The sequence below is a fragment of the Amblyomma maculatum genome, chromosome 5, assembly GCF_055883805.1.
Source record: "Amblyomma maculatum isolate TAMU_Amacu chromosome 5, ASM5588380v1, whole genome shotgun sequence".
NCBI lineage: Eukaryota > Metazoa > Arthropoda > Arachnida > Ixodida > Ixodidae > Amblyomma > Amblyomma maculatum.
This window is the reverse complement of record NC_139348.1, coordinates 41,004,976-41,026,072: the sequence shown is the minus strand read 5'-3', so window position 1 is coordinate 41,026,072 and position 21,097 is coordinate 41,004,976. Positions and strand designations below refer to the sequence as shown.

The 21,097-nt window shown below is 43.3% G+C and overlaps 1 protein-coding gene across 1 annotated transcript; it reads left to right on the top strand.

Annotated features, from left to right (window-relative positions):
* The first annotated feature begins 47 nt into the window (after positions 1 to 47).
* On the top strand, positions 48 to 19,113 carry LOC146188132 (ankyrin repeat domain-containing protein 40-like). The gene is made up of 5 exons (XM_084603662.1): positions 48 to 389; positions 2,092 to 2,240; positions 3,910 to 4,107; positions 7,269 to 7,411; positions 13,159 to 19,113. Exons 1-5 carry the CDS (start codon positions 259 to 261, stop codon positions 13,480 to 13,482), a joined length of 945 nt encoding a protein of 314 aa, XP_084459788.1. The 5' UTR covers positions 48 to 258; the 3' UTR covers positions 13,483 to 19,113.
* Positions 19,114 to 21,097: the final 1,984 nt, after the last annotated feature.

Below are 21,097 nucleotides of genomic sequence, written 5' to 3'. Positions count from 1 at the left end.
AACCACAAATTTACAAACTATTTCTGATTACGTATCCAGTTATAGTGCCAATTTTTATATCATTTTTTTTTATTTGCAAATAGTGTGGAACTATTTAGTGCACGCGGATGTCAGAAGCTCAGAAGCCTGGCATAGTCGAAAACATGTATCCACTCGTATCGCAGTGAGCCATCAATCTCGGCTGAGCGTACAATTTCTGGCTGGCGCTTCGCTAATCTCAACGCCGCGACGGATTCCTTGACGGCCTGCATCCAACGAATGGAGTTAAACAAAGCAAAAATTCTCGAAGAGAAACTTCGAGAAGCTGCGTGTTACGGCGACGAGGAAGCCGTGATCACGCTTGTCGAACGGAATGTACGCGTCAACTCTCAGCACGATATCAACGGATGGTGAGTGTTTGCGAAAGCGCAGCACTGAGATTCGCGCAGGGTTGTCCGATCTTTATCATTGCGGTCGGAATCTTATCGTAGCCAAAGTGATGCCGCTGCATGCATGATCATCCTCCGGCCTCCTGGAGGTGCGTTTCTGTCGCACTTGTAGTATGCTATGCCACGAAGCCGACCGCGTGCTTTGCAGGGGCGTCGACCAAACTTTCGAAACTAACTAACGTCGCATCCTGGGCATTTCGCGCTGATTAAAAAGCTTAATGCGGTTCTTATTGTGAAATTTGTAGTACTGCCTAAATTTTCCTAAATTACTGAATAACACTGGACTGCTTTTTTTATTCTTTTGTACGACTGTATTTAAACTGGATCTCTGCCACGTTGCTTACCTGCTTGGTTAGGAAGCTCAAAGGCGAAGGAAAGAGAAAAGTGGGAAATCAAATTTTCGTGTGTTCTTTTTTTTTTTTGTATTTACATATCGCAAGGAATCTGCGTAGTTATTGAGAATGGGAAAGTTAGTTGATGTACGGGAGTTACAGTACGACAAGAAATAACGCGTTCTTTGAAAACAAGTGTTAAATGTGGGAAAGTTACTTTGCCATCTTGCCATCGCCTTGGAACTCTGAGATGCTTGTTTTCAGCCACCCCTTGCGGGAATACATTGATATGGTTCTGTGGTGTTTGTTATTATTTTTTTTTTAGTTTCCTAATATGCATGCTGACGCATATATATCATATATGCAAGCTGGTTTCATTGTGGCCGGTATTTTTTCAGGAAGATCCAAGCACAGTTGTACAAACTTTATGCATCACATTGCCTACCATGGAGAGGAGACCATAACCGAGTTTCTTGCTTGCAGAAGCATTCTCATCAGTCCAAACATGCGATTGGTATATGTATCTGCATGCATCGTACACAAAAGAGCTTGCATTTTGTCATTTGCTGGAAATATTTATATAGAGAATCAGCAAGGTAATGGGAACTACACAAGTTTGCAGTTATTTACAGAGGCACATCAAAATTTACTGGACCATATATGTGTACTGATTTCATATGCATGCATGCATTAGTGAGACCTTTCATGAAAGCCCATCAAAGCCAACTCATTTTTCTTTGCTTGCTATTTGTATGTCCACTTTTCATCTGTGCCCACCTGGGACTAGAAAAATTTTGTGCTCAGACAGGAAGCCGCTGAATGTCCTCTTTTCATCATCTGTGCCCACCTGGGACTAGAAAAATTTTTTTGCCCAGACAGGAAGCCGCTGAATATCCTCTTTTCATCATCTGTGCCCACCTGGGACTAGAAAAATTTTGTGCTCAGACAGAAAGCCGCTGAATGACCTCTTTTCATCATCTGTGCCCACCTGGGACTAGAAAAATTTTGTGCTCAGACAGGAAGCCACTGAATGCCCTCTTTTCATCATCTGTGCCCACCTGGGACTAGAAAAATTTTGTGCTCAGACAGGAAGCCGCTGAATGTCCTCTTTTCATCATCTGTGCCCACCTGGGACTAGAGAAATTTTTGTGCTCAGACAGGAAGCCGCTAACAGGAAACATGGTGGGCCTATGGCTCATATGAAATGGCCGATGCACTTCTTCTTAAGTGTATCGTCCATTCCATGAGCTGACGCACTACTATGGCCACCACGCTGTCACCAGCAGGGGAGCAAGTATTTCAGCGGCATTCATCTTCTGCATTCGCTGCAGGACACCACTGCACTGGGCGTGTAAAAGAGGTCACATTGCCATCGTGCGGTACCTGCTCAGTCAGGGTGCCGACCCCAGCATAGCGACCTTCAAAGGTGAAACACCCGCTGCACTTACAGACAACGAGGACATCAAAGCTCTGCTTGGGGGTAAGCCTGGCATAGGCTCCGTATAAGCTCTGTCTGCATAATCTCTGTACAAGAGTAACTCCAGCCGCAATGCGTGACCCCCCTCCCCTTCCCCCTGGCTGAATTCTTTCTTCGTTTTTTGTATTAGTGACATTCTGGGGCCACACATGGATTGCTGCAGTATGATATGTAACAGCTGATGCTTGAACTAGCAGCAAAGCAACTGGAACGTTGGATCGCTTTTAATTGTCTCATCAGGCAAGCAGGCGGCAGTTATTATGTTCCAAGATGCACTGCAGGCCATTCTTCTGAAAAGGGAAATCGAAAACGTACTGAAATCCCATGCATTCATAATTTTCCTCTCCACCTGAAAAAATATTGAGCTACACAGTACTGAGGCCAGTGTGTCCTCCGTATTTTCTGCTCCCAATTCGCCCGACAGGAGAAAAGTGCTTGCAACAGGCACAATATAGAGTACATCTGATGGCACACGATGCAGTTGGTTATTCCATAATTTTTAATTAACCTGTAGTTGAGTCAATATTGGTGAAACATGTTACTACGTCTACGATAGTATGCATGAGCACCAACCAGTACCATGTAGAGGGGGTCAACATACTGCGAGCACCTCGGCATTCACTGAAGAGAGCACAATGTATGGAAACTTAAATAAATTCATGAGACTATTGTAAGCAAAAAAGAGAAAGAAGGAAATGAAACATTTTGATACAGGAAGCTGGCAAAACCTACGTTTCACAATCACCTTCTATATCTATCAGTTTTAGGAAACTCTTCCCAACAGTCACTAAAACATTCAGGTATGTAGATGGCTACCTTGTCAATCTGAGTCTCTAGCAATAATAGGCTTCTCAGTCTCCGAAATACTAGAAGCTTTTCAAGGAGGCATTTCTCCCTCTGACATGTTTCATGAAATTTCCTGTCTGCCACTCCATGAAACCTCTCTAAATAATGCTGTTATTTTTCATCTTATGTCTGCTGAACCTCCAAACCAAAAGAGGCAAAACCTGTTGTTTTCTATCACTCTACTCATTTGAAATTCATCAGAAGAGGCATTGTAAACTGTGCTTCCTTAATACTTTCCTGCATTTATTTCATACCGTTCCACTTCAAAGAACAGGTCAAGCAGTTCACTGCTGCTGGCTTACACCCCCATCTTAGCTGCTTTGGCAGGGAAGTTGCAAGTGTAGTTAAAGAACCAGTATTTATTACACGAAGTCAGTAAACAGTCAACATGTGTTTAACTCGTAATTGAACTGTCACCTTTGAGAGAATGGCATACTTGTGAGCCTATCAGTATCGACAAGTGCTGATGAATTCATGCTGGCAAGCTCAAACTGCTGATAGAGTGTGTAATGTCCATCAGAGGGAGAAGGAAATGGCTCTTCTTCACAATCACTATGTGAAGGACAATGACGATGTCAGTGAGAGTATGAGTAGATGAGCACAACAACTGGCTTTGCAAAGATTTAAGTGCTTTGTGGTCGCAACCATAGCACTGTGAAGCTTCACCTTTTTCTTATAGCTGTGTTGGTCACAGTAATATTTCTTTCAGTTTTAATTAGTTAGTCAGTTAACCATTCCTGGGGAATATGTGGTCAGCTATAGTCATAACAAGCACAAGCTTCACAGTGAGCATAATGCCTGTCTCTCTTTCTTTGTCACCCTGCAGAAGCAGGACAGGGTGATGCATCCACCACCACACCATCTCTGCCAATCACACCTCACTTTCTGAGCCACCCCACCATGGACTACAAGGTGGACCTTTCAGAGTTGTCCAGAAGCACGAGAAATGTGGATGCCGACCTTCCAGGGAAGCATGGCTTGCCTCACGACAATGGGCAGTCGGACTACTCCAGCGGTCACCAGGGTATGGCACCATAACTGGGACTGCATGAAATGTCTTGTGAGGAACCCCTAAGTTAGGGTATAGGTCCTAATTGCTGAACAAGCTGAGCATCATCGGGCTCACCATAATCATCATCACTCTGAATTCAGCAGCCTGCAGCAGATATCATGATTTAGTGCACTAACACTTCCACTCTGCCGAAAAGACGTCTCCATTCATCCATCCATTTGGCCTGGCACGGATTGTTCAGCGGGTTGTGTGACATCCCGAGGCCACATGTCATGGCTAAATTAGCAGGAATGAGATGGGAATTGAACCCACCAAGAACCCCAGAGACACGCTACTCCTAGGCCGTGCAGGCATGTTCGTAAATCCCGTGCCAACTCGGGTTGCATACGTCATGTGAGATGTCACTCGAGGTGGACCAGTTCGAGTCAAACCAAGCCACAGAAATTCAAGGCAAACTATGCAGAACTAGAGCTAACCATGCTAGCACATGATAATTCATGCTTAGCCCCAAGCTGAACTGCCCAGTTATTTTTTCAGAGTACGTTCTGTACAATGTAAGTGTTTAAATGTGCACATTTCAGGATCTACAGACCATCTACATATGTGGACCATTCCCTGGGTATGTTTGCTTTCAGAGTTGTGCAGTTGGCTGGAGAGTATTTTGTCCCATAGAAAGAAGATAGGTGAGGTCATTGTAGTAGATGGAGCCATGATGCTTTTGAAAAGAATGCATTCATGGCACTTTGTCATCACCAAACATATGCAAACACCTTTCTATCTAGTTGCTAATAGGCACCTGCAGTCTCTCTACTGGGTGCAGACAATATAATAAAAACATTTTTTTTTTCAGCCAGAATTGAACCTCTACACTCTGGGTGTAAAGTATGGTCTGAAAATTACAGTAATTGTTTGCTTTTTGAGTAAGGTACTAAAGTAGCTAGAAGTTGAATTTGATCACACTTTGAGATTGTGGGCTTGCTTAAACCAGACACAGCAATGAAGCCTTCCTTTTTGACTTCTACAGGTCAGGTCCTTTGAAAGTAACTGCAAACATTTAGTAGTACATTCCTGTTTTTACTGAATATCCGCTTCTAGCACAGCGTCCACACCTATAGACACAATGTATAATGCAGGTAAAGTTAGCCCAAAACTTTGATGAAGAAAGAAGAGACTCGTTTTTATCATAATCATATAGCGGTTGCGTGATGTGTTTGCTTGCAGTGCCCGGCATCTTTGCGCACGCTAATAGTTGCCTTTATATTCCCTCAGTCACACCTCAATAAACAGTGGGTGCCTGTCTTTCTTTGCATGTGTATCCCCCATGTCTTCGTCAAAGTTTTTGCGCTAACTTCATCAGCGATATGCAAAACCACTAACCGCTAGCCCGACAACACACATGCTTGAACTGTCGACACAAGGTGAATACTGTCAAATCTCATGTATGCAGGATGCAGTTTCTACAAATGTGGACGCAAATAATGTATTGATATATTAAAATGCATGGGCAGGGTATGTAGTGCGAAGAGACGATAACTGATGCTTGTGAAGGGTAACGAATTGGATTCTGAAGGAAGGAAAGCGTAGCAGGGGGCGGCAGAAGGTTAGGTGGCCGGATGGGGTTAAAAAGTTCGCAGGGGTCAAGTAGATGCAGCTAACACAGGACCGGGTTAATTGGAGGAATATGGGAGAGGCCTTCGCCCTGAAATGGGTATAGTCCGGATGATGATGATGATCTGAAAGCCTTGTATAGAAAGATATTGTCAGGCATGCGCACAGAAGAGGACAAGGAAGAGTGAAAAAGAGGCTCTCCAGAATAGAGGTTGAGGAAGAGGAAGCTGAAAAAGAGGCAGGTTTGCAGTTACTTTCAAAGCCTGGTGCGCTAACCTGTTGGTTAGCGCACCAGTCTAAGGTGCAGAATCACTCTGTAAATAAACCTTAATATCAAGACGGCATGTGAAATGAATGTGGGAATCTGTTTTAACGGGTGGTGCCACGTTTTATGGTAGTTTTGGTGCAGTTCTAGTAAGTGTCAGATTTAATTTGCTTTTTTTTATTTCGTTAGAATAAATGCTTCAAATTTCCTAGACTGTGTATATTTCTTTAAATAACGTGTTATTGTGGCAAGAATGAGTCAAAAGACATATAATTGGAACCTTTAGAGTAATGTGGGCCTGACAAAATTGACATAATTAATTAGTGGGGAAGGTTAGAATTTGTTGTGTAATTTTGGCATGCTTTATACAAAAATTTGAAATTTTTGATTTCATCTTCTCCCGCTCCAGATCTTAATTTGCATCTAAAGGAAATGTGTGTTCACATACAGAAATTTATTCTTTCTTTCTTTTTTTTTTTTTTTTTTTTTTTTTTCAGAAGTAGCATACCTTTTTATCAGGTCAGCTGATACCAGTAGCACATGCTGGATCTAAAGTATTGAAAATATTAGCTTCTCCATTGGAAGCCACGTGGAAAACTGCGTGTAGTCTATGCGGAAATTACTCAAAGGGAGTGATAACAATGCAATTGATTTTTTATGATGCAAGGCCAACTACGGCCGAACAACACCCAGAGCAATGTTAATGATCGGTGCAAACCATTTCGTGTTGTGTGGGTAAGTTCATCAAAAATATAGATTAAGAATGAGTGCCATAGAGCGAAATAAAAGCTCAATACCATTGTAAAAATTCCTTCTCCAGCCTCATATATAACACAGTGTCATTAAGCTAGGCGCCCATGTGCTGTGCGATGTCAGTGCACGTTAAAGAACCCCAGGTGGCCTAAATTTCTGGAGTCCTCCACTATGGCGTCTCTCATAGCCTGAGCCACTTTGGGACGTCAAACCTCAGAAACCACAAACCACCACATTATCATAACTCCAGTGTGTCCCTCAAGAGGATGTGACTGAGCCCAACATGTGCCTAGTCTCAGTCTCGTCTATTCCAGAGCCCTGCACTCTGGCTTTACTTTATCTCTTTCATCTTTCACTCACTCCAACCTTCCTTTCCTCACAGTGAGATTGAAATGTCAACCCAGAAGTTAGACAATTACTGTGTCTTTCTTTTCCTCAAAAGTAATTTTCAATTTCATTTCCCTTATGTTACAGCCAGCCATGCAGGTTGCTACAGTACTGCAGCATAGTGGGTATACTGATTTGGGATTTTCTTTCTTTCCGACAGAAGAGACAGACCTGGTGCTTAAAGTGAGGATTGCATACCTCGACGACCCTGACTTCATTGAAGTGGAGCTGCCAAGGACAGAGCTCACGTTTGCCAACCTCCTGAGGACGTGTTGCGACGAACTGGGTGCCGACTTCAAACGGGTGAGGGCCTATTGGCTTTCTTAGATGCCGGAGGCTCAGTGTTAGATACCAGTTGCCATCTTAAGATTTAACATGCAGAATTTCAAGTCGGTTTTGCTCTTTCTACCAGTGCAGGGATAATCTTTCTCTTGTGACTTGTTTGTCATCTCTTCTCATCACTTGTATATCAACAGGCCAATTTACATGCCTGTTTTATATGGTCAGAACACATTGGAATTTAGGCTGCATGTTTGGTTAATTCTTGTATGGGATTGATGGGGCTGCAAAAGGGGGAACCAGCACATAAATCTTTTGAAAGCCGTGCCAGTACCATTCTTTTTTATCAAAAAAGTTTCAAAATATACATTATGGAAATAAGGTTTTCCTCTCAGCTCACTCTGGCATAAGAGCAGCTGCACAAGGTCTTAAAGGCAACTCCAGGCATCTACGAGGTTCGTGTATACAGTCGAACCCGGTTATATCGAACCCGGATATATCGAATTTTGATTATATCGAACTCACGAAATATCCCCTTGAAAATCCTATGTAAAAGTATAGGAAGGCCGCGTCATATATCGAACTCAATTTCATCGGTCGTTAGATATATCGAATTCCGCACCACGCACTGGAAAGTGTGCCTTCCCCAAAAACGATCGCATCACCCTTGGCCGTTTGCCGCGTGACGTTTTCAAGCCACGCGCGGAAGGAATGAGAGGGGACAGTTCGGCAACGACTGGTCTGGGCAGCGCCGCGCCCATTGCCCAAAGGCGCGCGCATCTGCAGTTGTTTCCCGCGTGCCAACACATGACGTTTGCAAGCCATGTGCGTGGGTGTGCCCATTCTTTTGCCGAGCTCACCTTCAGCACGCGCAACGCATGCGCCAAGCCAGCTCAGCCCGTTTTCAGCCAGACGTCGGACGCTTTCTCCAGCGTGTGTTGCGAACCCTCTGCGTGCGGCGGCGCGGCGGCTGACCTGGCTATGGCGCCTGCGGATGTTAAGAAGCGGCAGCTGTCTCTGTGTTTTTTTTTTTTTTTCGAGAGTCATCTTTCCTTATCGTTGTGCTGTACGCGCGGGGTAGCGTAAGATATGGCGGCTGCTGACGGTAAGAAGCGGCGGGATTTTTTTTTTTTTTTATCGTTTATCCTTGCATGTATGAATCAGCGAAAGCACGCGGTCAGCTGCTGCGATCATGACGCCCGCCCCAAGCGCGCGCGGCGTGATAAATCGAACGAGGCTTGTGCAATCAAGCCATCACGGGCACTCTGCCAAGTTCGCTCCCCGCCGCCGCAGGAGCTATCAAAAGATAAACACGCCGTGTGACGTTATCGCTGCGCAGCATCTTGGCACACTACCAATGAGCTGTGGATGAGACGACCGAAACGGACTGACGCGCGCCATCGACATGCAAGCGAAAATGCTCGCGATTTCTGCCGCCGCGGCGACACAGAAACCTTGTTTTGAGCTGCTGCGGTGGCTCGAGCGGCGAGAGAGACGCAGTTCCAACAAGTTTGAAAATTTTCGCTCTGTCGCTGCCACTCGTCGCTGAGATTGCTGAGATCGCTCAGTCGCTTGCATGTGAGCGAGCTGGCTTTAACGCATTTTTGTTTTTCAAATTCTCGGGTGCAAAAGTGGAGGGCGGGTTCATTATGCGAGTGGGTTAATTACGCGACAAATACGGTATCGTTTTTTTGCATCGTAAGTGCCGTCACAAGCCGATTTTTGTATATCGAACTATTTCGCGATTCCCTTCGAGTTCGATATATCCGGGTTCCACTATATCTACTTTTCCCAGGTGAAAATATTCAAACCAGACTAAGGAAAAAGCCTTTTGCTGGAGTCGAATGGGAACTTGTTTCTTAACCAGTTTCACTAGTGTTCTGATTTTTCCTGCCGAGTTTTGCAACAGCGTAGTGTTCCATTGCTGCACAATCGGTTTTGTAGCTTGCCATTTAAGTGGCCTCAGTTTAGTCAGTTTCTGCAGGAAACAACACGCTTGTGATGTCCAAGCATTACTCGTATATTGATGCCCACTTCCTGCTTGCTAAATGAGTTTCAGGTATTGTATTAGGATATCTCGGGCATTTATTAACGTAGTCATTGCTTCTAGGCACTATATATCGGCCATTCAGCACAGAAGCGAATTCCGTCATTTTTCCAGTAATGTTTGTGACATCATCGCTGTGTCAAGTGGGGCATCAAGAGATGCAAACATTCATGAACAGAGTTTTGGTTCCACTGTGCTGTTTCGTCATTTTCAAATAGCTCCATTTGCTATCTTAAGAATCGATTTTTTTATGCCGGAGATGAGTCTATAGAGTGTGATGTGATTACAGTAAAATCTCGCAGATGTGGTGTTCAAGGGAGAAGAAAAATGTTCGAATTATCCAGCGGCCCTGAAAAAGTGCCGAAAAATGTTTACATCACACGAACACCTGAAATATGATCGTCCGTAAATGTGAAATTAAAAGAAAGCAACAACCATTTTTCAGTTTCGTCACATGCTTTGTTTATTGCACACAGGGAACTTCGAAGAATTGTTCCAAAACTGTAAGTGCCTCCACAGCCCTTTTCGCAGTCTGATGCAGTAGCTGTAGTGCAATGCAACAGTTCAGCACACTCGAAGAACAGAGGAAACGCGTGCAAGATGAGAGAAATTTGCATGGGCGCGCAAACAAAATGGCACCGTCCCAGAATAAAGCTAAACGAACAGTGACGCCCAAAAGATGTAACAGTGCAAGCCTGCCCATCTCCTTTCAATGAACATCCGGCATGTTGCCTTACACGGGCATCGGCAGAGGCTGCGCTTTTAGTTCAAATTATTTAAAATAAAATAAGGAGAGTTGCATTAACAAGACTTTGCTGTACTATATCAGAATGATCAAAAAGCCCCCAGTGTTGCTATTTAATGTCTGATGCTGTCCAGTTACACATTTTGGGTGCCAAATGTTTACGCCCCACCTTCTTTACGAGATGTTTCCAAAATATCTTGGAGAAAAGGTAGGAGCCACCTTACAACCACTTTAAGTGTATCTCATAGCCTGAGTTGCTTTGAGATGTTAAACCCCCCCCCCCCAAAAAAAAAAAACCAACAACCACTTTAAGATGCATGTGTGAAGGGAATATTTTCTTCAACGCCATAACTAAAGCCAGCCACCTAAATTCTTGCAAGCGTGAGGTGACATGCATGCTAGCTTCATCTGCTGGTATCGGTGACACGTGACAGGGTGACAAGACAGCTACACTCATCCTATTAGTTTTTCGTCTCATTGTATGTTTGCTCCACTGCAAGAACATAACTACACAGCTGAAAGGGTTGAGATGTTGCCTTGCTCGTTTACATCAAATTGCGATTCACATTCATCTTACTAAAATTTCAAATCCTTGCAGAATCAAGTCTGCACTTAGCAGACAGATTTAGGAAAATCCTGGGTGCAGGCCTTTTCACAGCACACTATAATACACGGAGTAGATTTTTTTTTTCTTTTTTCCCCACCTGTATGGTGAACAGCCCGCAGTTCCAGAGGCTAATTTGTGACAGGAACTACTGACTGCCGGGCTTGAATGAATATCTGTGCCATTGTAGATCCATTGGTTGTGTACTTCTGACCAGCTTTTCACATGCACAGGAACATTTTGGTAGCATTTCCACAGCCTTGTATTGTTCACACTTAATAAATTTCTCAATGATAAGTTTAAAATTGGCAGAAATGTGTAAATCCTTAGCAATCTACCCTCCTGATCATTGATGTCAAAAACAGCTGAATAAAATTGCGTTGGCTCACAGACATGCAATTCATCATTTCATTGGTTTATATTTGACGACATCCCATCTTTTTCTCACGCTTTTTTTTTCCCCTTCCTTCATGGAGAATGTCAGATGTATGTAAATGCAGTCGAACCCGGATAATTCGAATTTTGGTTATATCGAGCTCGCAGAATAGCCCCTTGAAAACCCCATGTAAAAGTATAGGAAAGCTGCGTCGTATATTGCACTCAATTTCACCGGTCGTTCGATATATCGAACTCCGCATCACGCATTGCTTTGGACAACCCTCGGCCGTTTGCCGCGTGAAGTTTTCAAGCCACGCGCGGCAGGAATGAGAGGGCACAGTTCGGCGACGGCTGGTTTAGGGCAGTGCTGCGCCCTTTTCCCAAAGGCAGCCGCATCTGCAGTGATCGCTGCCGCGCGCCAGCACGAGACGTTTGCAAGCCATGTGCATGAAGGAATGAGAGGGAACCGATGCAGCGTTGGTGTGTGGGAGAGGGGGAAAACGTGATAGAAGATAGCGCAAGGGTGTGCCCACTCTTTATCTCTCACCTTCCCGGTCTCCGTTCGCAGCAGCACGCACTACGCATGCACGGACAAGCCAGCTCAGCGGACGCATTGGCTCAGCCCGTGGCAGGCAAACGCTTTCTCCAGTGTGTGTTGTGAATGCTCTGCGCGCAGCGGTTGACGTGCGATTCACATCTCGTGTCGTCGTGCTGCACGTGCATAAGCTACGGCAGCTAGGAACGCTAAGAAGCGGCGTTTTTTTTTTTAAGGGAGTCGTTCATCTTTGATGTCGTGCTGAACGTGCGGTGTAGTGTATGCTAGGATGGCTGCGGATGTTAAGAAGCTGGAATCTTTTTTTTTTTCTTTTGCGAGAGTCGTCCTTACTTGTCGTGCTGAACGTGCGACGCAGCGTAAGCCCTGGCGGCAGTGGACGTTAAGAAGCAGCAGGCTTTTAATGCGAAAGCTTTTAATGGCTCATGCAGTCGTGAACAAAATGTGGCCCGTTTTTGCGGTGGCTCTGATTGGCGGAGGCAGGATGACATCATAGAGGTCTCGACCAATCACAGAGCACCACCACAGTGTGCACGAATGCGTGTCATATGGCCATGTGTCAATTAATGATCAATTACTAATAAATGACATGAATTATTAATTAATGTAATATTTGTATTATTGTATTTGTAGTAATGTATTATTGAACTAATTAATAGCTAATTAATCACTAATCAGTACCAGTTGCATAGCAGAATGCGGCACTCAGGCCTTCGCCTTTCACTACTTTAGTCGCTAAAGTCCCTCGTAATTATATTTTTTTTGTGAGAGTCATCCATTTAAAGTCCCTCGTAATTATATTTTTTTTGTGAGAGTCATCCATTCTTACATCTTCGAATCAACAAAAAAATGTGGTCAGCTGCTATCATGACACCGACTTTTAGCATTGTTCGCTTCAAACGGCATTTGCAGCTATCACACTTCCAATGATTTTGTGGCAGTGGACTACACCTGCCCCAAGCGTGGCGTGATAAATCGAACCAGGCTTGTGCAATCAAGCCATCATGGGCACTCTGCCAAGTTCACTCCCTGCCACCACAGGGTCTATAGAAGTATAGTCAAAAGATAAACATGCAGTGATGTTATCGCTGCGTAGCATCTTGCCGTGCTGCCAATAAATGAGCTGTGGATTCAATGGTCGAAACGGAGGGACACGCCTCCGATCGCTTTTTTTTTTTTTTTCAAACTCCCTGGGGCAAAAGGGGGGGGGGGGGGGGGTTCATTATGCGACTGGGTTGATTACGCGACAAACACAGTATCATTTTTCACGATCGCAAGTGGCGTCTCAAGCCGATTTCTGTATATCAAGTTATCGATCTATCGAACTATTTCGCGATTCCCTTCGAGTTTGATATATCCGGGTTCGACTGTATATGATGCTTGAAAAGCGTTGAACACGGGGCCTTAGAACTGGCTTTCACAGCGAACGTTGGACAACATGCAGGTTCGCAAACTTCGCAAGCTGCCGAACACAATTCTCCGCAAGGACAAAGAGGTACAGAGGCTTTCAGACTACCAGGAGCTCGAACTGGTCTTGGACAACATCCAGCCAAAGCCGCAGCAAAGCTCCAATCCAAGCCTGCCCACTGTTTCTGGAGGTAGTGCGAGCGCAGCCCTGAACCCCGTAGTCCACCTTGCCGGCCTCCTGTCGGGAGCCAACTACAACTCACCGCCCGGTTACCTGCCCAACGGCAACGGAACAGCTACACCAGCACAAAACGCTTTCCCAAAGTCAGCTTACTGCATGAACGGAACTATTCTCTACTGAGCCATCAAGGGCCTTGAGTGGAAAAGCCCATTGCAAGTCACTCAGTGCTAGGTCTGAGAATCAGCGAAAAACTCTAAGTGTTCTAAGATGAATAGCCTTTTTGTAACTGTAGCACTTTTGCAATGCAAGAAAGTGAAAACTCAGTCTGCATGCTTTAATGTGCGTCATTCCATTACAGCAGCTTCTCTCGGCAATTTTTTATTTTTTTTCCGTGGTCTTAACACGTTAATTGTTACTACAAACAAAGAAATCTAAGAACATACGATTAGATCATTTGGGAGGTGCTGATGTGATGGACTGGTGGACTGGTTGGTAGCATGCTTATTTTAAAATATGTCCATGATATGATCGACATGGCAAAGGATATATAGAAAGGAAGGATAGATAGAAGGTGGAAGGATAAGTATTCTAGCGAAGAAGCTTCCAGTCACTTCTTTCCTGACACATGAGATTGGAGTATATTTGTGTAAGATTTCTAAATTAAAATTTGACAAGAAGAAAGATTGGAGGTGGAAGCAAAGGCATGGTGATTTGGTTTATGAGGTTTAACGTCCCAAAGCGACTAAGGCTATGAGAGACACGCGGGGCATGTTGAATGCCTTATTTCGACTGTAGGTGATACTATTTCAGGAAAAGAAAATGCATAGAACTTGCCTCTTTTCATGCGTTGTCATCATCTCTGACAAAATGCTAATATTCCTTCGCACTATTTTCTGGCATCAAAGGAGATTAGGGCCTGTTTGTGACGCATCACAAGCATATATATATTTTTGTTTTCATTTCTCTAAGCCTGCTCAGATCACGAATTCCTTCTGTCAAGGGCTTTAAATTGTATTGTATTGGCAGACAGAGAAAGTTAGGCATATGTTGCACGTTTGCCTTTACTTTTCAGCCAGAAGGCTAGCCTGCTCTCTAGTCTGAACCAAAGTATTCCTTCTGTATATTGTGTGGTAGTACTGAAGTTTCTGCTTGATCTCTATTCAGCTCTTATTTTGATACCATACCAACATTTTTTTCGTAACCATACCAACCATCCCTTGAAAGCCCACAAAAGCTCAAGGCAATGCGATGAAAGTTCTGAGCCTTGTCTTAGAATTTGAGCAAGAAAACAAGAGGCAGTGTTCACCTTCGCAGCAAATGTGAATGATCTATACTTGCAGACGTGTAAGCATGTTGTATACATATTGGCTACCTGTACATTTCTTCTCAGTTTAAGTGAGACAAGAACCTGCTGCAAGTGGCAGTCAGTTGGGTTAGCACGGCATAATATGACCATGTGGTGGTCGCCACCACGCGTCTATTGCTCTCGTGTGATAGGTTGTGATCCCAATGCAAAACCTGAGGCATATCTTCTGCCGTGCTGCTGGTTTTGTTTGTACATAGTGGCACTGGTGGTTTCATTTTGTACATAACGTCTCGGAGAGGCAGCTCGTGCAATGTCGACTTCTGTTCTAACGTTTTACCGCGTGCTTTTTTTGCTAAACATTGTAAAACAACCCTGTACCATTGTGAGCGTCTTGATATAAGCAACACAGCGATGCAGGGGAAAGTGTTTTGTGTTCAAGCTGTGTTACTCGTTGCCTTGAGAAAGTGTTTTGATGGTGTCCAGATTCGAACACTGCATGGGCCTGGGACTGTACAAAGCCCATGTCCGGCTCATATTACGCACATGCTTGGATTTGGTTGGGTCTCTCTAAGCTGTACAGTGGCCTGCCTGGCAGCTTCTGCTTGAATTGGAACTGGCTCTTATACTCCTTTGAACTAGAACAGTCCAGGCGCATTCTGTCGAAGAACTGATCACTATGATCCATTTGAAAAAAAAATGGCATACATCCACGGGTGGAGTAGTGCGGTGGCGGTTGGTTAACACCTTTATCACGAGGTTGTCACGTGCACACATGGCCTGTCGCAGAGGCTCATGTGCACCTCATGTGATGACATTCCAGTCATGTGGAGGATGATATACATGTGGTTGTCAAGACACTTCCGATGACTGGTTATGTAGCTACGCGTCTTCCTCCGGTAGGCAGATTTTTTGGGGCAAGCAGGTGCTGTGCTTAACTGTTGCAGTTTTCGCTGCACAAGCACTTACACAGCTTGCTGTGCTCTGATCACCACTGAGCTGTTAGGGGAGTGAAAACTATTACTACATACCAACCTGTCATCACTTGAACTGGCTTAATTTTAAAACAACTGGCCAGCAGGTGCCGGTGAGGCAAGTAGGAGGTCCATGCAGTGTTCTGATTCAGATTATTTGCGGCGTTTCAACTTACGTGGATACACTGTGACAATACGCACATGCTACTTACAACCGTGGGCGTGGCCATCTGACTTACCACCCTCACAGACGTTGGTTTTCCAACAATAGGCAATAAATTAGTTATTTCAGGCATGCAGTTGCTTGTGGTTGCGTGCACATGCTGTGATGCTGAAATTGTGCAGTTACATCAAGTTTGTATCTTTGGCAGCTACCTGACAAGCCTAAATTTTCCCTTTTGTTTCAATACTATAATTGAAGTGATGCAAAACTGAATCAGCATTTCTGTGAGCTACCTACTAGCGCAGCTCAGTTGGAAGTGTTAAGCTTTGCACTAATTCTGCACAGTTTGTTGTATTGCAACGGGATGCAACAGGTATGTTTCTGGTGGCATTTGTATAAACGGGCATAGAGTACTCGTTGAGCGCCCAAGAAATGCTGCAGATGAACAGCAGCTAACATATACAGAAAACACAAACCATCATACTCTCGCATCACAGCTGCTATGCACTTGCTCAGTCAGTTACATCTCTTACTTTTCGTGTCAACTCAGTTTCGCTAGTCACCAGAAATATCAGCCTCATTACACACTTACATATTTACGACATAAACAGGCCATCTAGGTCTGGGTCAATGATTTTTTTTACAGACGCACTGAAACACTTTCAGTGAGAACGAGTTTTCATCTGTGGCCTTTTTTTTAACTGACTGCATGTGCTCGCGCATTTTCACTTTTGTCACAGTGAGAAATGAGTTGTGCTCTTGTGATCTCATTAACTGAGCCTTGCTGGGTTTGACTGTCCTGCAAGCATTGCATGTTGTTTTAAATGTGTGCAAAGAAAAAAGAAAAGTGCCTTTCTTGACGTGTCGATTTTTCCAGTTTCAGTTTTTGTATTTCCATCATTGCTTCGAGGCTGTCAGTGTGTATGACAAGTAATGCGTTTTGTGTCGTGCCTATTGATATTCTTAAAATTGCTGCTAGCGGAACACTATCTTTCAAGGATGGTCCTGTGCTTCAAATTCCTGGGCAGTGCTTAAGAAATACAGTAGCACAAAGCAACCATTCGAGGCTTAAAAAGTAAAAATTCCAGCAAATTCAAGAGTCAGCCGGTTCTTGAAAGCTTGCATTTCAAATTGCCTTGCTACACAATTTTCGCCAGTTGCATTAGTCGTTAAACTCCTTTTACAAGGCCTGAGCTCAGTTGCTCGATACAAATAAAACGGTCTAGTCCTCAGTCCAGCTTTATAAACTGTTAAGACCTTCCGCTGGATACGGAGGAAAAGAAAGGCACATGACTGACTCACTTGGTTGATAGACGTGTGAAACGCACTTAAAAAAAAAGACTGTGGTGGTTGCATGCCTGGTAACGTGAATATTGAGCACTAGTTATGAAGACATAATCATGCTTCAGTGCCATTGATTCATCTTCAATAACACTCATTCATTTCTAATTTTAATAGTCACAGTACTATGATTCAAGAAGTGTTTTAGCAAAATGCATGCTCTGGACTACTTCTTTTTGGCACATCTGAATTCTGCGAGGGCCAATGAATGGGAGTTGAAGATGGTAGAAGAACAGCTATGAACTGATATGATCTGGAGAGGCTGCAAATGCCTTTTTTCTAAGCCCTCTTGTATGGGAGAGCACCCGTATGGGATTCAGGCTGCGTGTATTGTTCACTTTCACAGACAGTACATTGGGAGCATGTCTCCCACTCTCAGCTCAATGGTGTTGATCGCTTCCAAAGTAGGATACTCATTGTCCATCCAAGAGCGCGGGAAGTGTTTTGTGTAGGAGTGTGTGAATACTGAAATTTTACAATACGAATTGAATATGGAAAAAAAAAAATGCCTTCAAATATTGAATACCTACATTGGTCAATGAAGAAAAAAAAAGTAAAGTTAAAAAAATACCAAACTTTATTTGCCTAGCTCATTTCAGAATTCACATGGTATTTGCAAACCAAATTTAACTAGAACTGCACAGAAGTATATAAACTACTGAAAAATCCAGTATAAATTTTATACAGGATTCTGTATACTGATTTTTTTTACAGGGAGGACCTGCATGAAACTGAGTGAAGCTATCATATTGTTATTGAATACAGAAAACTCTCGTTAATTCCGCTTTTAGATACAGGGAAAAAAGATGTCCGGAAATATTTAATGGGCCTGAAAAACTGCCAAAAATTGTTTGCATCGCAGTAATACTATCTGATGAACACCTGCACGATGGTTGTCTTCATTTGACATGGAACCCAAGCGAGAACGACATTTTTTCCTGGTTTCTTGCAGTACTTCAATTTGCGCACATCGTTGAGAAGGCCCTCTTCACAAAAGGGAAGGTCCCTCTTCGCAAAACGGCCCCTTCATATCTTGAGGATGCTTCACTGCATAGTCACTTGGTAGGCATTGGAATGAAGCAAAACTGCGGCGAATTGAAAATTTTCGCCGTGTTCGGTATTTTTGACATATTCAAAAAAATTGTGAATAACAGTCTTTGGAATACGGATTCAATAATAAACATGTTTGATTCGTATTCAAAATTTTGAATATTTGCCCACACATACTTTTGTGGGTTTGGATCCCACTTTTTCAGTTTCTTGTGCAATCTCTTTCCCTCTGAATCCCATGTCTGCTGTTGTATGTTTTGCTTATTGCTCATGTGCAACAGATGAGAAAGCATGCAGGGAATCATCACTCAGGACTGACTGGTTGATTTATTTGTAGGAAGGGAAAGGCGCGGTAACTGTCTCACTTGGTTTTATGTGGACACCTCAACCGCGCTGTAAGGGAAGGGAGGAAGGTGGGAGTGAAAGTGGAAAGAGAGAAAGAGGAGCTGTAGTGGAGGGCTACGGAGTAATTTCGACCACCTGGGGATCTTTAACATACACTGAGCTTGCGCTATAAAAGCAACACAAATGTCAGATGGCAAGTGAAGCTTTATTAGCATTCATGTTATTTATTTTTTTGTTAAGGTGCAGCTGAGGCGCCTACCAACAACGTGAACTAGTTATGTTCCTTTTCTTTCTGCAAATCTGGAGGAGGGTCTGGAATGCAAATGAGGGTAAAGTGGGAACTAAACCTTCTTATTCGCTGACTAAACTTCTTATTTTCTGACTATCTTGTGTGGTAAATTTTGGTAATCTAATGGGTGCGCAATATCTGTGAAAAGCAAACGGCAGATAACATGGGCGACTAGTACCAACATCAAGGATCCATTTATTTTATTGACATAGATGAGACAGAATGCTGAAATTTTGAAGTTGACATTCATCAGAACGGCTCATTTTGGGACATGAAGCCTATTTGAGAACTTCATAACTGGCATGGTCAAAACCTAGTTGCAATATATTGATCTTTTTTTTTTTTTCCTCAAGCATATAATCAGTTTTTCTGAACCTCAAATGGCTGTATGATCTCCTGTATTATTTATTGCTCTTCGAATATGCCAAACATCTTTCAAAATAGTATCTTGACAAAAGGAGAAGGGCATCATCTTGTGCCCCGACATGAGAAGCGCAAATGGACCATTCTTGAAAGTTCTTAACATTTGTGTAGCCAATAGCTGTAGACGTAACTGAGTAGCACTGTGCAGACTTGGTATCGTTTTTCGATTGCCTTGTGTTCATAGGGCAGTCGACGTGCTTACTTGTATGCTAATTGAAAGCAGAGGCAAGAATAGAGCAAGGCAGTCCCTTTGCACGTTCCAGTATAAACAACGCATGCAACTACTCTTGCCAGTGTAACTGCATATTCAACCTGACAGAGAGACATAGCACGCTTGCTCAGCGGCCGTAAAAACATTAGCTTTGCTTTTGCCACTGGGACCAAAGCTTGGGATTACAACGTCTGCAAGCGATACTAGCACATGTCTTCTTGAACAGTGTTATACAACTGTAGACCAAAGGTATGGCAGGTGTTTTCGGCTGGCGAGTCCAGCATAGTAACGGGTGAGCAAGTGATAATGCTTCGTGTATCCTAAGTAATTCTTCCCACAACACAATGTAACTACTTATTTCGAAAGCCTGTAGAACGCTTGTTCGTGCTGAGTACGTTTTTATGCTTTCTTGTGATAAAGTGTGATTTCTAGTCTCTCTGATGTGCTAGTGTCGGTGGATGTTAACATCTGCAGATAACAGTGTCGTGTTTTGTTTTTCGGAAATCAATTAAAAAAATGAATGATCATTGCGACACTTCTTCACCCACATTTATTATTTCAACTTCCAGTCATACAAGTAAGTTGTTTTCTATGCAGTCTTGTTAAAGCAATGATGAAATGATGCGGAGAATTGGGAGACCAATGTGTTTGCCCCCAGTCGGCTGCCATTGCAAAATCAGAGTTTATTGCAGCCAGTCTTATTCAAGAGGAAGCAATACAACAAAACTGCCAAAGTAATGCAGCCAATTTGAGATTTTTGCCTGATCTACTGTCTCCAATTTTCCATATTTTTTGGCAGAGCATCATTAAAGACTACTAGTCTCCCAACAGCCATGGCAGTAAGATGCTGGAAAAATGAATGCGAGTGTTATGTAATGCCTGTAATGGTCCTCATTCCTGTAGGTGGCTTTGGCAATAAAACATTTTTGCCAGCGCCTTACAAGATTCATAGCTGGAGATTCCGTGATTCCCCACATTTTTACTTCCATGACAACATATCGAAAACACTGATGCAACCTTTGCACCTCAACACTGTATAGCCAGATCTGGTGCTAAGATTAGAATTAATGCAGTGATTGAAAGCAACATGTACAGTCCACAACAGTGGTCGCTTGTCATGGAAGCATCAAGCACAGTGCACTAAACAGTATCAATAAACAACAGCAATGTAATCTTACAAATGACGAGGCATAGAAAATTAAAGGAACTTGGGAAGATACTCGAATGCACATGCTTAAAATGGGCTTCAGAAATTTCCTTGCACTATAGATACACTCGGTAATTTTCAGACTAGCAAATTGCGTTTCCAGCTAGTGTTGTATACAGTGAAGGCACATATATTGCACACATTCATATGCGTATGAAATTAAAATGTGAACAACAATGGCAGTGAAATAACTCCTGTGCAGACAATCTTAACCATGGCTGAATTCAGCTAACCATGACCATAGATAACTGCACTTAATAACAAAAAGCAAAAGGCAAATTCAAACGACAAGACAAAGGTGAGCGAACATCCTTTCAAGCTGTAGAATGTATTTCTGCAAAAAAAATGCTCAGCTGATCAATGAGCTTCATATAGCACATGTGCGTTTCGTTAGCAAACATTAGTTTTCTTCAGCACACTACACAAGTATGTTATCGTCCGAGTAAAGAAATGGCAAAAGTGGCATGTAAACCTGGATCAAAACTGCTG